Source organism: Epargyreus clarus, unplaced genomic scaffold, assembly GCF_041222505.1.
Source record: "Epargyreus clarus isolate Ecla_fem2 unplaced genomic scaffold, WU_Ecla_fem_2.2 ptg000023l, whole genome shotgun sequence".
NCBI lineage: Eukaryota > Metazoa > Arthropoda > Insecta > Lepidoptera > Hesperiidae > Epargyreus > Epargyreus clarus.
Genome location: NW_027332230.1, coordinates 3456951 through 3474355, shown reverse-complemented (window position 1 = coordinate 3474355; position 17405 = coordinate 3456951). Strand labels below are relative to the sequence as shown.

Genomic DNA, 17405 nt, shown 5'->3' with positions numbered 1-17405 from the left:
TACGAACGTTAAATAGGAGCGGCTTCATCTTTTTGTCTGCAAAATTATCGATTCAACTATAAACTTCGCATCAAGTAACGTATCAATCTTCTCTAAAACAGATGCTCCAATCGTGGTCTTACAACTTGGCTCTAAGTTGAATCCGAACGACATCGAGGAAGGCGACGATGTTTACTTCGAGTGTGTGGTGCGCGCCAATCCGCCGGCTTACAAAGTTGTTTGGGAGCATAATGTGAGTAGCTAACCAATGGCTGAAATCGGGTTTACAGATACTATATAGTATATTAGGACAAAAAAGTAAGTCCAGGAAACATTATGTACTCGTAATATAGTTAGATAATAATTAGACTGAAGACTACAGGACTTCAAAATGTGTTGGTTAAGCCGCGTCGAAAGCGGGATCGTAATGATTTTATTTCAGTTTATTTTTGATTGAACATAAATAAAAATCCTAGGAAACGGCTTTGTTTAAAAATAATGAGCAATTTGATAAGACTTCTGTGAATTTTTAAAATATGGAACAATTGAATATCTGTTAACAATTTAATATAATTGTTCCATATTTAAATCCTAATAATTTAATTAACTAATATCAAGATCTTAGTATATTTTGACAAATAAATGGTTTATTCATTGTACGTAAATTAATAATATTCCATAGATTTATGGTTTGGTTACGTGAATACGTTCAATCGCTTCTAGCATTACATATCATAACGAAGCAGTGAAGGAAGTTCCTTAATGTCAGTTTCATAATCGTTCAAATCACGTGCTCTCAAAGGCTAACTAATCCGTAACGCCCCTAATGATCATCAATATAACTATTTTTACCTACTATAGATCGAATTTTTTATGTAGCAGATGATATTAATATCTATTACGCAAATTATTCAGGCTATCACTGCCTGACAAAACTATTATGAGGAATAAATTATAAGTATAACAACGGTGCTACCACAGCCGTACCACAAAGTATCAATATCTAATGAAAGTAATTCAAGCAATCAACGAAAACAGCGTCAAATGTTTCCGGCTTAAAACCACAGTTACTGTGTTAAAACGTTGAAAATAAGCTGGCAAAATTGCCCAATCAGGTTTTCCACTTAACCCGTTAACAGCAACTTACCCAAATATTTAAAAAAGCGTTTATGGAGTGATTATTAAATAATTTTCCGTCGGCAGGGTCAATTAATGACGCACAATCAGCGGGCGGGCGTGATAGCCGGCTCAGCACATTTGGCGCTGCAAGGGGTCTCGAGAGAGCAGGCGGGGAGATACGTTTGCACCGCTTCCAACGTGGAAGGCGACGGACGATCGCTGCCTGTCAATTTGCAAGTTATTTGTAAGTAGCATTTTTTTTTTGCTATATTTGTGTTTTACTATACAATTTCGCCGTTGTCGTGGTAAGTGAACTTTTGATCATAAAATAAATTGTTAAATATTTCACATATAATTACGGTTATACTAGACTACGCCAGAAGAATACTGTTTTTCTTAGCAAATTATTTTATAGTATTGTAAAAAATAAAGGCTTTTTAGCTTTAATTTCTTTTATTTTAATAACCAATGAGAAAAAAAAAACCAACACTGTCGCTGCAAGGTTTAACAAGTTTGGGTGTCTTTTTTTTTGTGCCCAGACGTATAGGTGGAAAATTGGGCTGACCCTCAGCGGAGAGGGAGGAGTAAAATGCATCCAAGCACTTACAGGCCGCGACGGCCGGTGCCTGCGTCGTGTGGGGCTTGTGAAAGGACCTCCTGAAGGGAGCACCATCCCACTAAAAAGTCTCCTTAAAAGCTTCGTCCTAGGGGACCGTACAGCTGACATCGGATAACGACCTCTCGTTGTGGAACGAGAGGCGCTAGCGGCGCACCCTAGAGAGCGACCGCTGGGTAGTTGACACTGAAGGTGTCAACGTAACATGAATACGACTAAAATCGTCGGGAAGACGATTATCAATGGAAAGTGGTTTGCCCCTGTGGGCGGCCAGAAGATTCTCCAGATCCGTGGAGAGTTTGTTAGGAGCGTCGGTCAAGATATTTCTTGGCCGGCGGCAGTTGTGACCTGTAGGAAGAGGGGCAGCGTAGTCCGCTGCACCCTTGATTAGTGGGTTAGGATGATTTTTTGAGCGGGTGAAGAACGCTTCAGAGAATTGTTTAAGGACTTTTTGTATTGGAGCGAGCTCCAGGTCACGGTGTAGGTCGGCGTTACTGATGTACCAGTGGGCATTAAGAACCCGACGACAAAAGAGATTTTGTATGACCTGAAGTTTGTCTAAAATGATGGGATTCGCGTGAGCGAAGACTGGAGAGGCGTAAGTTAACACCGGTCGAATGCAAACATTATACAGCGTTCGCTTATTCCTGGCTGACAACTTGCTGTGTCTACCAATCATGGAGTTGAGACGGCTCATGTAAGAGCGGGTGGTATGGGTGACATTAGTGACGTGGGGTCTAAAGGTGAGGCACGGGTCTAGGGTAACTTCTAGATATTTTACTGTGAGCCTCCATGGAATGGGGGCCCCTAGTAATTTGACGGAGGGCAGGTCGAGTATGCGCCTGCGTTTGTGATCAAAGCGCACTGCGGAGCTTTCCTCCGCATTGAGTTCGATGCGCCATTTCCTAAACCAATCTCCTAACTCGTTGACCGAGCATTAGAGTTTGGTGAGGATAGATGACTCCTTTCCCCTTGGATGTAAAGAGCGGTGTCATCGGCCAAGAGTGAAAGTTGTACACCATTTTTGGGGATAGGAATATCGTTGGAGTACGATATGAATAAAGTAGGAGCGAGCACTGAGCCTTGAGGGACTCCGGCTGTTATGGGGCGTGGTGATGAAAGGACACCTTCGTGCCTGAAGCGAAAGGTTCTGTCCTGAAGGTAGGAAGCCACGATGCGGACTAGGCGATCAGGAAGACCAGATTGGTATAGCTTGTATACCAGTCCTCCATGCCAGACGTTGTCAAAAGCCTTGGCGACGTCGAAGAAGACTGCTAATGTCTTATTACGTCTTGGATAAAACCCGCTTGTGATGTACTCGACAATGCGGTGGACTGGTTGGGGGCACGAGTGCTGGTGGAGAAAGCCGAATTGGTGAGGAATGATAAGTGGGGGAGCATCTGTTGGAAAGAGGTGCCCTGTTATATAAACGAGGATCGTGATGGGAGCAGAGGTGATAGGGATAGAGCTCTTTTTAAGGACCTCCTCCTCCACCTTTTTAATGTGGATAGGGTCGCACGGTTGTGTGCTGGGGGAGCTTTGCGCAGCGATGCTATCTGCGAAGCATTCGGCCTTCTCAGTGTCCTCGAAGGCTATGCTGCCGTCAGGACGCGTGAGAGGGGGAGTGCTAGAAAAGGCTTCAGTACGAAATCGTCTAGTGATTTTGTACAATGCCTGATGAGAAGGGTGGATATCCTCCATGAGAGAGTTCCAATTGGAGTCCCTCAGTTCGGCTAGCCGGGATCTGACTTTCCTTGGCGTTAGCGCGCCTCCTAAGGACAGGGGTGGGATACTTGGCGGCCCATCTGAGGGTGCGTTTTTGGTTTAGATAAGCTTCGTGACATCGCGTGGTAGTTTGCTGTTCTGGACCTCTACCACCTTCTCGTTGTCATGAAGAGAAGTTTGAACTAGCTGGGTGAGTGAGTTGACTGTACTGTCTATTATGTTCGTGCTAATAAGGTAGCCTGGGGGAATAGCATACGGTGAATCGGGGGCCTCTATGGCCGAGGTGAGAGATTTCTCGTACCCTTCCCAGTTAGTGAAGGTTTTCGAGGAAGTACAGGGAGTTGGATCGTAGGGACCGAACTGGAGAGAAACTGGGCGATGGTCTGAGCCCAGGTCGTTCAAAGTTTCGATTGCTCTTGTATTGAGCGCGACGCCTTTGAGGAGGGCGAAATCCAGAACGTCGGATTCTTGGTCTTCCCGATCGGGGTAGTGGGTTGGCGCTATTGGAGAGAAGATATCAAAATCCAGTGCGCGGGAAATGGTTAGGAGTTTCTTACCGTTGGAATTGGTCAGACGACTGTTCCAGTCGGTATGTTTACAATTGAAATCTCCAAATAGTATGACAGAGTCTCCGAGCGAGAGGCAGGGCCTCCAAGTCGCTTTGGAGAGGGGTTTTTTGAGCGGGGAGATAAATTGAGGCTATGATCAGGGACGGGTGTCCTGTCGTGCCTAATTTGCAAACGGTGGCTTCCATATTGGTGAGCTTGGGTGTTACCAGAGGGGTACAATGAAGAGACCTCTTGTAGTAGATGGCAGTGCCTCCGCCACTGCGGTCGTCGGCTCTGTCATTACGTAAAAGCGCGTAAGAGGGGAGACTTACGCCTTTAAGGGTGTGTTTAACGAAAGTTTCCTGAACAAGCAATAGGTCGATGTCCCTGTTGCGGACGAACTCTTTGAGTTCGGGAATGCAAGGCTTTAGACCTCGTGCATTGAAGGAGATAAGCGAAACGCCTTTAGGTTTTAAACGACCGGAGTGAGGGGGTAGAGTACGAGCGTTACTCATTGGATGGATTTGAACAACTTGAGGTGTTCAGAGTATATCGCAATGCGCTCCGCATAGCTAGATGCGTTGCGCATTTTGAGTGTGACGAGTTCGATCTCGGCGAGGTCCACGCCCTTAATGCATTCGATGAGGAACATGATGTTCTCCTTTATCGAGGCTGCCTTTTGAGAGGGACGGGGAGCGGGTGTGGCCTTAGGGACCGGGGTCGCTGAGACTGTGGCCTTAGGAGCCGGGGTTGGTGGGGCGGCCGCGGGTGCGACTTTCCTCCAACTCATGGGGGCGGTTGGGGTTTTGGAAGCCCCCAAACGCGGGAAATTGGTCGAATCGACCGGAGGTGGGCCTGATTTGGAGGGCTGCTTTTTGGCAGCCTTCTTTTGAGCGGGGCGGGGGACTTTCGGGCAACCACGGTAGTTAGCCGGGTGACCGGAAGTGGTGCACAACACGCAGGCAGGAGGAGTCCCCTCCTGCAGGCAGGAGGAGTCTCTTGCGAGTTCTCTTGCACTCCCGTGTGGCGTGAGGTTCAAGGCACTTGACGCACCTGTGGGGGGCAGTGCAGTTAGCCGCTGCATGGCCATAAAGCTGGCAGCGGTGGCACTGGGCAGGGTAACCACGCTTGTTGGGTGGTTCAACCTTGATTTGGGAGAGCCCACAGACCGTGAGCTCTTTCTCTTTGAAGATGTCCTTGGAGGACGGGGTCTTAGCCAGTATGGCAAGGGCTAAAGGGAATTTAATCCCGGTGCGGCTGTACAACTTGTGTACACCCTCTACGGGGAAACCTTGAGTAACGAGATCCGTTTGGATCTCGTCGGTGGGAAGTTCGTAGGGGAGACCCCTAAGGACCGCTTTAATTTTGCAGTCTTCTTCCAAAGCGTACGTGTGGTACGGGAGTTGTTGATGGTTGAGCTTTATAAGGCTCCTGAAGTCCTCGGTGGTGGGGCACGATATGCGAATAGAATCGCGAAGGTTCAGTGCGTTGGTGTAGTGGACTTTGCGTTCCACTAGGATTTTAGACAAGTCGGATCATTTCGACTTGTCAAGTAGATGAAGGGTGGGCGTATGCACTTGGCAAGTGCGGGTTCGCAGCGCGTGGCTGGCTTGGAGGGCTTGGAACGAGCCGCAGGGGTTGAGCTCTGGGGCTCGGTGGAGGCGTTTGGCACGGGGGCCAATGTGGGGGTCACTGGGGCTGAGGTAGGACCTGTAGAGGCCTCGGAGGAAGTCTCAATTGTCGCCTTAGCGACGCGTTTGACGGACCGTTTTTTAGTCTTCCTCGACTTGACAGGAGCAAAGCCCTGGTCGTCGTCGGAGGAGACGGCGGAAACTATAGTGCTGTCCGACGAGTCGTCGGAGGAAGCAGGGCGCTTAAACGAGATGGTGTCATAATCCATCTCGTGTCTGGGGGTGGCATCAGGGGATGCGGGTGAATCGGTAACGGACAGGGGATCCGTTACGGATTTGATGGGCTCACAGAGGGAGCGGAGTTCGACAGCGTCGAAGGAGCATTTGAGCTTCTTGCTCAGGAAAGAGCACAGGGCCTCGTAGAACTTATAAGTTACCCTGTAGGCCATGGTAACCGGGGACGCCTCCCCGCCGAGGCAGGGAGCTAACGGGGAGAGAGAGGGTAATGCAATTACCCCTAAGGGAAAGTAACTGCTACCGTCACCCTTGGGATAGCCCAAGTGCAGTGGGATCGGGTCTGCCGGTTTCTCTCAGACCAAGAGGTCTGAGAAGCGCACCGGGTCAACGCCAGCTGGCTTCGTTGGCACCGTTAGGTATCCACCAACTCAAACGCGTCGGGACGTGAGTTTTGTTTATTCCCAATAAATTGGCAATAAACAAAGCACGGACCGCTATCGATAAAATCGAGTAGTCGAGAACCGGCCGACAGGCCAGAGAAAGTCCTGGGTTAAGAACACTAGAGCGCGATCTCAAGGGCGTTGCTACCTATGAGGACTAAGTCACCAGAACCTAAAGTGCTTAACACTAAAATACATTCAGATGAATACATAACCTCCTTTTCGAAATCGGCAAAAAATAGGACTAAAGCTGGTGCCGCTGCGTTTTATCGATAGTTTCTGATAGTCTGTCAAAAGCCAAATACAACTAGTTATCGTAAATTTCTCAATATGTATGAGCTAAATAGATTCACTGAGAAGTTATTTCGAATCAGAAGCGTATATACAGTTCCCTCCGCGTACCGGAAATTGTTAGATTTGCAATTTTGTTCCTATCAAAGCAAATTCTGTATATCGTCACATGTACCTACACAGCGAGGTTATTGTCGGATAACCGCGCTAAATACAAGTTATGCTTTGTCTGAAATGAACAATGCCTCCCGGCTATTACTTATTGTTCTGAGAAAGCGAAACTTACGGCTCGGATTAAATTAGCATGACTATGTATAATAAGTAATATTGTAAGTACTTAAGTATTATTATTATTTTATTATGTACTTTATGGAGTTATTTTTGCTTTAACTTTAAAATTAATTTTAAGTAATAAATGCATCAATTTCTTAACTTGTCTTTGGTTTATATTATTTTAGGTATAACATTTATATAAATATCAAAATATGTTTGTATAGTATGGTAGTAGAACGATTTGCAGCGCGTTCTGTAGCAACGCTTTATATCGGCGAATTTTAGGTAAAAAATAAAATATAAAAATGTTTATCAGTGTTCCTATCTAAATTCAATGAAACTAAAAAACATTAGCAATCGACACTTGAGAAAGGGATTGCCAAAACAGAGTCTGCAAAATCGGTAGCGCACTGCAAAGAAGTAGTTGCAATAAGCTTAAATACAAACAAAAACGGGCGTAGCTGTTTGTTACAACCGTAGAACGGCTCATTGAACTTCTACGTACAACTTTGGGAGATCCCACTTTGCAACAGACAAGATAGGTAAAAACTTTCAATAGCCTTTTTCAGACCGTGGGTAATTTAACTTCAACGAAGTGCGATACAGCTTTATTTATTTTTATTTTTACCTTTGTGCGACAAAATGTACGTGGATTTTATTCGAAGTGTATTGAGGTACTAAGGCCATTCTTATTTTGGTCAGACGACTATAATAACCGCTGTTGAAATGATGTGTTAACACGGAGATATTCGACCTGAGGCATCCTAGCGTAGTTATCGGTGTAATTGTTGATGTGTTTCGGATCTTCAAAAGTCTTCAGGCAATGCGATAGTACCATCGTGGAACTACCACCGCTACACCTATTGCTAACGTAAATTAGTTATTGCGTATCGTTGAAAGGTTTACTTACATATCATCACCATCGGTTGACTTATTATGGGATGAGAACGCTAGCAATTTTGTTTTATTAAAAAATAAACTTAAACAAAGTTGACGTCTGATTTGGTCTAATTGTTCTCTTGTATAAAACTCTTGAAATCAAATATTTAAAAATATATAATATTAGCATTGCGTTGATTTGACGATTACAAAATATTGACGGGAACTAAATAACGTACTTCAAGTGAAGTGAACGAAACCATTATATATATAAAATGATTTCTTCTACTTTGTACTTGATGTTATTTCTAAGATATATATAAATGATTTGCCAAATGTAGTAAAGGATTTATCTGAGGTTGTTTTGTTTGCTGATGACACTTCCTTGGTGTTTAAAGTAAAACGACAATCACAGGATACGAACGATATTAATGAAACTCTTTGCTTGATTCAGAACTGGTTTGATGCAAACAACCTACTCTTGAATTCTAATAAAACTAAATGTATTAAATTAATGCTACCAAATGTAATACGGGGATGAATGTCGCTCTAAATGATGAGACTTTGCAATTCGTTAATGAAACTGTTTTCTTGGGGATAACCATTGATTCTAAACTCCAGTGGGGTCCCCACATCTCTGCTTTGTCCAGCAGACTTAGTACTGCAGCTTTTGCAGTCAGAAGAATTAGACAGTTCACAGACATCCCCACTGCCAGACTTGTCTATTTCAGTTACTTTCACAGCATTATGTCTTATGGCATTCTACTGTGGGGTAGTGCTGCTGACATAGACTCTATATTTACTGTTCAAAAAAGAGCAATAAGGTCAATATATAGTCTGCGGCGTGGTGAGTCCCTAAGAGAACTGTTTCCCACTATTAATATATTGACGGTGCATAGTCAATATATTTATGAAAATATTATGTAAGAAAACACACTGATATGTTTGAAAAAAATAGTAACCACCATAACTTTAATACCAGAAATAGAAATAAATTAGCAATTCCTAAACATAGATTATGTAAGGTGGCTAGATCTTTCATGGGCAACTGTATTCGCTACTACAATAAAATACCCGACCACATTTTGAATCTCACAGAAAAAAAGTTCAAACATGTCGTTAAACTAACGCTATGTAAAAAAGCGTACTATGAAGTAAGTGATTATTTGACTGACAAAACGGTGTGGTCTGAATTAGCTCCAGCTCCACATGTATCATTACATTAAGTTGACATTGTCAAAAACATTTTTTTTAAAGATGTGTGTAATAGTTTCTTTCGCCGCTTCTTCTCCATAACGAAACACCTTGTGAAGTGGTGGTAGTTGTATTGACATTCAAAAAGTGCTCTGTAAAGAACCTATTTTGAATAAAAAAATTTGATTTGATTTGATTTGTTTGAAGTAATTTGTCTTATATGTGTATAAGATGTTTAGATCGTGCTTCTATTTACTATTTATATTCCTTTTTTTTTTTGTTTTTTTTTGTTTGCTATTTATATTCCTACATGTTTCTGTATATACTTGACGTTAATTGAACGTGAATTCAATCTGCGGCGTCGATGAGGCGTGATGCCGGCGACAACAGCGCCCGTATATTATAAGACTTGCATGCAAATACTTACTACAAATTGAATACAACCTGCCTATAGAAAATAATTGAAAGTCGGTTAACTATCGTATTGAATTACTGTAATAAATTACAAAAGTTTTCGTGTGTAATCAAATAATGTCTGTATTTTAATAAAAAAATACCCGGAATATCTCTTCGCACTATTAAATGACAGAGCAGACATGTATCGTGTATCGTGTAAATGGTTTTGAGTGCCACGATGGGTAAGTTGATAAACGTATTATTTATTAAATTTTCATTTTAATAGATGGATGGACGGCAACATCCGGACGGACACCGCGTATTACATTTTTCCCATATTTTAAATTTCGAATTAAAACATAACCGAACCTGACCTTAAGCCTCCTGTTAGCATTTTTTGAACTAGAACTGAAAAACGCTAGATTTTCGATTCCAGGCAGAAATAAGAGTAGTTGTATTGAGTTGCATACGAGCCACGAAATGTTTTATCTTTATCATTACTGGTCGCGGTCGTAAATATCTGCACGACCTGATTGCCACGTCCATAGTTTAAAATGCAACATTTATTTTAATCAGAGACCGGCGTCAGGGAACAAGCCGTACTCTGCTTTTGCAACACTGATTTATTGACGAAACTTATATGGCGTGAATCGGTGAATTTATAAACGGTTGCTTAAACCGTAACTTGTAGAGATAAAAATGTTTTATAGGGAACAGTTGAAAGGGATCGAATGAGTAATATTAAAAGTTTTTTTTTTTTTATAAATAGGAGCCGGTATTTGTATGTATCATTACCATTTAATTAAATTGAAGGTGGTAGAACCCTTTGTGGTTTGACTCCGGCGGCACCACCGCCACACCTATTTCTACCTAATAACAGCAGTGTTAGGTGCTGCTGTGTTCCGTTTTGAAGGGTGTGGTAAGGGAGACATACATTTCCGAGGCCTTCCAGCTCAGTCCTTAGGGTTAACGGCGCATCTGTGGCCGAACTCAGTTATGAATATCTTATCCTATCTGGGGTTGATTACAGATGTCCATGGGCGGCAATAGCCACTTACCATCAGGTGGACTGCATGCTCGTCTGCTACTCTTATATTATAAACAAAAATCTCAGTAAATATAGTATGTTATTATAGAGTAATTTTCGATTATTAACAACTTTTCTGAATTTATCTATCAGTCGTACGTAATTATCTTTAGGTACATTCAAGGATGTGACTTCTTGTACCTTTATTAAGCATGTTACTTAATGGAGAAAATGAATCCATTTTCTGAAAGATGCACTCCATCTCCTAGATTTAATCCTGTAGTCGGTTTTTTCGTCATTTACGCATTTATCGAGTGGGTAATACTAAAGATCGACATCAATAAAATTAATGCTTTATTTAATTATTTGACTTCAATTTGTGTTTGATACATTGGTGCGTGTGGACTTCAAAACTGGAAAACCATGCTGCAAACCGTAAGGATTTTTTTAATAATGAAGTAAATTATCTTCTATTACGAAAAAGCCAATTGTAATAGAAAAAATGTACCTATGTTAGTGAAGTTAAACCTAATGGATGAGAAACAAAAGCCACACAAGCCTTGATAAGTAATAAATTATGTGAACTGATAGTTTCATTTTAATAAGCTCGGTAATGCGTCAACTTAATTAAAAATGGCGGCTTCCCACGTTCCCTGATTCTACAGATTTATGCGCGGACGGCGGATGAAGACGTTTTTTCGACCGGGGTGTGTCGTTCTGTCTATTTTGAGATTTGCCATTCTGAAATGTAAAAAATATCATCATCATCATCACTTCAGCCTTTATCGTTCCACTGCTGGACATAGGCCTCCCCTAGGGTGTGCCACAGCACTCGGTCCTGCGCTGCTCTCATCCAGCCACTACCACCAGCCTTCTTTAGGTCGTCGGTCCAGCGCGCCGGGGGGCGTCCTACACTCCGTCTGCCGATTCGTGGTCGCCACTCGAGAACTCGCATTTTGTCGTTTATCGAAGACCGTGAGAAACTAGCATTAATGTGTTCATTTCGACGATATTATGATGTAACTCATATTAGTATTATTTAGCAACAGCTATTGTATGAAATAACATATGCAATCCAATAAAAAATATCCAATATCGATTACCAGGATTACAGTAGTAATTTATATATTTTGTTTGCATCTATGATCGCATTACACTCCTTTCCTGTATCTGGTTTAAAATCTTATATATAAAATTATCTTGTCACAGTGTTAGTTACCGTACTCCTCCGAAACGGTTATACCGATTTTCACCAAATTTTATAGGCATCTTCAATAGATCTTACTTATTACATATACTTATTACAGAACGGGATTTCTATATATAATCAAACATATATGTTGCCATTCTTCAGGATCGCCACAAGTTAACCTCCTCTACAGCGTCATATTATATACCTACGTTTAATCTGAAATTACAATTTTTACCCAGAAACGTGTTCATACATGTTATTATAAAATGTCATTGCATGTTATATAACAATGTGCAAAGATATTAAACATAGGAATTATTTTGGATATACTCATATTTCTACTATAAATGGAGTAAGGTGTAAATATGAAACTGTAAATAATACTTTCATAAACGTCAAACGTACAGTAAACGTCATATTTCATTAACGAGAAATAATGCTACATTTAAAAATTTCTTGAAAACCGCCATCTTAAATAGAATTTTTAAGTAAGTGATCATAAGAAATTCAAATTATTTCTCTCCGTAGATAAACCGGTATGCAGGAACACGGCGCTGGCCATCGTGGGTGCAGCAATCAACGAACCGGCGAGGGTGGCGTGTGAAGTTGACGCGTTCCCCCCGCCCAAGAACTTCCAGTGGACACTCAACAACACTTTAGGAACCATTGAGTTGGAATCGGTGAGGACATTCTTGAAATACTTCTTTGAGATTATCCCACTTCTGAATTAATAACACAAATTATTTTCGTGGTCCAATTTATTATTCCCGCGTAAAATACAAGTCTCGCGCCAAGCGCGTTCTTTTTCTTGTTTTATGCTAATGCACACAATCGTATAACCCATACAGCCAATGACTATATAAATGGGTATTTATTATTATAAAAATAACACACCATGAATATAACACAAAATAATTAATTAAACAATACTATATAAATTAAATAATTTGAATATATTGCTAACACTTCCGTGCATAAATCTTGAGCTCGCCCTCACTACAATATCATTCTGTGCAATAGTTTTATGTTTAGAAATAACAAAGGAGCTTGTATAAATAGATATTTGTAATTATCTTCAATATTATAATTGTAGCTCGTTATATTAATAAGCTTACCATATTCTTCAAATCGGAACACAGCTGTTTAAAAGCAGAAACAACACATCTGTTTTAAAGCGACAAAATATCTGACAGACAAGTGCACAAACACACAAACATAGACCGCATTTTAATTTAAACTTTCGAATGGTCCTATATGAGATAGGTACGTTTGAATAATGTAGATTCAAAATCCATACATATTTTTGACTTGGTTAAAAAGTTAGTAATCTATATTTAGTCCTTCTGAATGTAAATAGAAATCATTCATTCATCATCATTTTCCTCGATTCAATCACTTCAATAACTACTAATAAATTTTTATTGTTCCTACAGGGCAAATTTACGATTGACAGTTTCGGTCGGTCTATCCTGTCGTTCACACCGACCTCAGACGCAGACTATGGATCCTTGGCTTGTAGAGCCACCAACCTCGCGGGCCAGCAAGTCCATCCGTGCAAATACACCTTGCTCCCTGCAGTCAGGCCGGAACCACCAACAAACTGTTCATATCTGAATGTAACTGACGACTCCGCTGAGCTTAGATGTGTAGCTGGTATGCAAACTTGATTTTTTTATTAGTAATCTTACCTATCTTCACTGCCTTATGTTGTAATTCAATTGTAACTAACTTCTAACTAAAGTAAATGAGTGACTAGAAAACACGAAAACTGATCTCATAATTTGGCTTACTTTCTGTCTGTATTTTTGGGAAAAAATATTTTTACGGCTTAGTGTGCAAGATCTTAAATTCTTCTTAGATTCTTAAAATATTGTAATTCAGACAATAAAGTAAATTTAGAGGGCGGAGATTTATAAAATTAAGATGATTCGTTCGGAGAAATTATTAGCCCGATAGGATAAGATAAAATAACCCAAACTAATTTACGCAGGATATGACGGTGGCTTACAAACGACATATTTCGTGGAAGCCTGGGAGTCTGGTGTTCTTATTGCAAATGTGTCCACCATCACACCGACATGGAAACTCCACGGTCTGGGTTCGGGGAAGGTGTTCAAGCTCTTATTTTACGCCAATAACGCTAGAGGAAGATCAGAGGTTCTTATTTTGCATTTTAATGTTACGTATAATATAAGATTCATTATTACTTAATGTGACAGGTATTTTATATTAACATATTTTTTTAGGTTACGAAGTTGAAAGTCCATACCTTGTCGAGATTGGCGTTACATACAGGTGAGTTAGATGTAATGTAAGCTACTTGAATAGCACGGCTTAATGAATTGGCTAGGCTATTAATTGAACGGCTAATCATCCTAGTTGGTTGTAATGTGTTTGATATAGTAACTTGCAAAGTATATTGAAGGGGATAAAACATGATGTATATAAAATAAATAAATAATTACATTATAAAAAGAGTCTAGTTGAAACAGTTTAGAAGAGAGTAGAAGGCCTTAAAATAAAATATTACATGAAATTTGAAATTTAAGTGTAACCTGTTGAATTAGCTGGTTCCCAACAGAATGCCAATTTCTTAGCTAAAAAACTAATATTATTATATGATACAGATAATAATTTTGTCCATCCAGAAGCTAAAACCACAACGATGGGCAACATAGACACGGGCTGGGCAGTAGGAGTGGTCGTCGGAGGCGTCGGTACGGTCATTGCTGTGGCCATCATCGTGTTGCTGGCGAGGAAACGGCAACGCCGACCGATACAATGTGAAGGTATTATTTTTTATACGATCATCGCTAAGCTACTAATGCTCCAAATGGTACAGGACACTTATGTAAGGGGATCGTAAGCATTCGACCCTGAAGTACAAGTTAGCAATATAAGACTTCCCCACAGCTTCTAGGCTAGAATACTACCTCTAGACTTAATATGGTAGCAGCGCATAAAAAATATGTCACGGAATTTTTGAACAATTTGAAATCACATTTAGAATTTTCAAAATATTTTGTCGCTAGTAATATAAAATTACGTGATACTTGAGTAGTAATAGGATTGGCGTAAATCTGGACATAAAACTATTTTCCACCTCAATCGAATTATTTTATTAAGACGTTATTTATATCACTGGCTGGTAATAAGGAATTTGAGAGACGTGGAAATATCACGTAAAAATAAAACAGCTTATACGAAAATATAATCCCATGGGTGTTGAACGTATAAAAATACTGTGTAAAATGTTTCACATTCTCTAGAAGGTTCAGAGAATCTTTTAAGTTATACTGAGGTATATTTCTGAACAATTTCTCGAACGTATTCGATTGTTCTTAGTGTCGTTCCCCTTGCACTTACCATTTCTATAGCGTTGACAGTGCACCGTCGCCCACTCAGGAAGTCATTTCGATGTGCAATTTCTATTATATACTTAAGGCTTCGTTCTACCAAAGACGAGTAAAAGCGCGCATTTATTTGCTTGGAAAAATAAGAACATTTACTTTTACTCGTCTGTGGAGGTTAATGTTTTTGAGTGTATGTGTGTCTCATTCTTTGGGATGTCATACAACTTAAAATACTTGACCGATTTTAACATATGAGGTGTCGTTGGATTCGTCTAAATTATGGGAGCATTATATTTATTATATTATATTGAGCACTCCGTTTTTGTTGTTATAAAAAATAATTTATCGAGTGAGACCACTGAGTTGATTTGAGTGTCAACAAAAATTTAGATTTTGATTTTTCTATTTTTCACGTCCAAATGTGGTTCCCAAATTAATCTGTTGACACTTGAATATTTTCCTAAACTTGTAACACAAGCTATGTAACGATAAATCTAAAATAATGATTTGTGCTGAATGAAATCGGCTGTAATTGGGTTTTACGTACACAGTATTCAAACCAGCTAATTGTTAAACCTTACCGATAAAGGCCCCACATAGGTGTGACACATATTCCAACTACAGTAAAACTATCTGAGACTTCTATCTCTAATCATAATAAGACTGACGAATTTTATTGAGAAATCAGTATCGCTTCTTGTCGGAGCTTAGACTATCGACTTAGCCATTTCTTATCCGATCGCGTGTAGAATATAACTTTACTCGTAAATGGCTTAAGTTTGAATTTTTATGACACCATTATCTTCACCTTTCACGACAACCATTTACACGTAAGTATACCATCATGCATATTATTATAATTTAATTATATTGCCTTGGATTTTATTGGCTTTATGGGTAAATTTACGGTTACTCATGTTACTGTGAGTAATTTATGATAAAATTCTGTCTTCTTTTTTATTTAGCAGGCAGACTACACTAAACGTCACAGATTACACAAAACATCATTACTAACTAACAATGTTTAACGTCTCTCCAACGTTAAGTAACGTTACCTCGATGATAATGCATGCTTAGACATACTATTAACGTCAACGGCATAAAATAATTATGAATTTTAATTATGTTATTACAAATACATTTTGTTCTATCGTGTTAGTGCCATGCTCTCAAAATGCAATTATTTCGTACTGGCCTACGGGGGTAATCATAAATTATGAATCGAAAACAAAGTAGTTTTTGAACAAAGGGCTAATTAAATATACAAAAGAGTGTGATATTTAAGCATTTATTTTATTTCATATAATAAATTTACCGTATTCAACGAGACAACATTAAAAAGTAGAACAGTTAGTATCGGATTAAAATTGGAATCTCTGGCTGACAATAAATTGTTAATCCAATCGTAAATAAAAGGCGAAGGCACTAAGCCGATGACGGATTCTGAAAAGATTTTGGCAAACTTCCAGGAAATGTCTAGTCCTACAAATTGCTTATAAATATAAGCCGATGTAATAGACTTTAGAAACTCTCTTAAACCTGTCAATTTGCAAAAGGTAACCGCAAATTAAAAAAATACATGACAGTTGTGGGAAATCTTAAATTCATATCTTTTAATGTTTCTTTGAAATAACAAAAAATAATTAAAAGAAGCCATCGCTAAAATGAACCACTTGGTGTAACTGAGCCCTTACCAATATGTTGAATAGAGAATTCCAGATTTATTAAAAACTTGGTTGGTGTTGGTGTAAAAAAATATTTTCATCCAGTATAAAGATGAAGACCGCAGACTAGAATGTCAGCGAAGTGCGAGTTGCCAAACTATTTGCAAACTCCATTATACTTGCCCTAGATCACAAAATAAACCTAAACTGCATCACTGTAGAAGTTTAGTGACGAATAGTGCATATTGCCTCGCGTGTCGAGAATTTCTGGCGTCTTCGAGCCTGCCACGATGGTTCACACTGCATTTACAATGTGATTTATGCCATTCTACATTTCTACTGGAATTGCAGATGTTTCGTCACTCGGATACCGACATTTTTATTAAGTTTTCACTATACTCGCGATACCACAAAAAGGAAAATCATGTTTTGAATATCAGCTCAACCGGCATTAAATTTTCTACGAGATCGTGTTTGACAAAACGGAAGGCGTTTCGTATTCGATATATCAAGTGAACTAGGTTAGGTTAAGTTAGGTTAGTGGATTTTGAATTCAATATCGTAACAAAATTATAAAATACATTACATACCTTTTATGATATATATATCTTTTGAACTCCGTGATATATATCACTCTTTTAACTCAGTAGCTCACTTTAGCTCAGTAGCTCTGTAACCATATAAGCGACATATTATATCAGTATTTCAGAGAATCGGATCAAAATGTTTCGACAACATTTTTGATTCCTATAATTAATACAAAACTGGCAAAATATTATACCTATATGACTTTCACAGCCAACACTATTTGTATATCCCTGTTTTCATATTCTTAGCAAAG

General features: G+C 39.7%; 1 protein-coding gene across 1 annotated transcript in view; it reads left to right on the top strand.

Moving 5' to 3' along the window:
* The window catches only part of LOC140751785 (kin of IRRE-like protein 2), a 206348-nt gene that overhangs the window by 177993 nt on the left and 10950 nt on the right, over positions 1–17405 (top strand). The window contains exons 9-15 of the mRNA XM_073085824.1: positions 102–232; positions 1183–1342; positions 12076–12227; positions 12981–13200; positions 13538–13704; positions 13794–13842; positions 14196–14336. Of these exons, the coding sequence (XP_072941925.1) occupies positions 102–232; positions 1183–1342; positions 12076–12227; positions 12981–13200; positions 13538–13704; positions 13794–13842; positions 14196–14336 (1020 nt within the window). The remainder of the gene's footprint in view (positions 1–101; positions 233–1182; positions 1343–12075; positions 12228–12980; positions 13201–13537; positions 13705–13793; positions 13843–14195; positions 14337–17405) is intronic.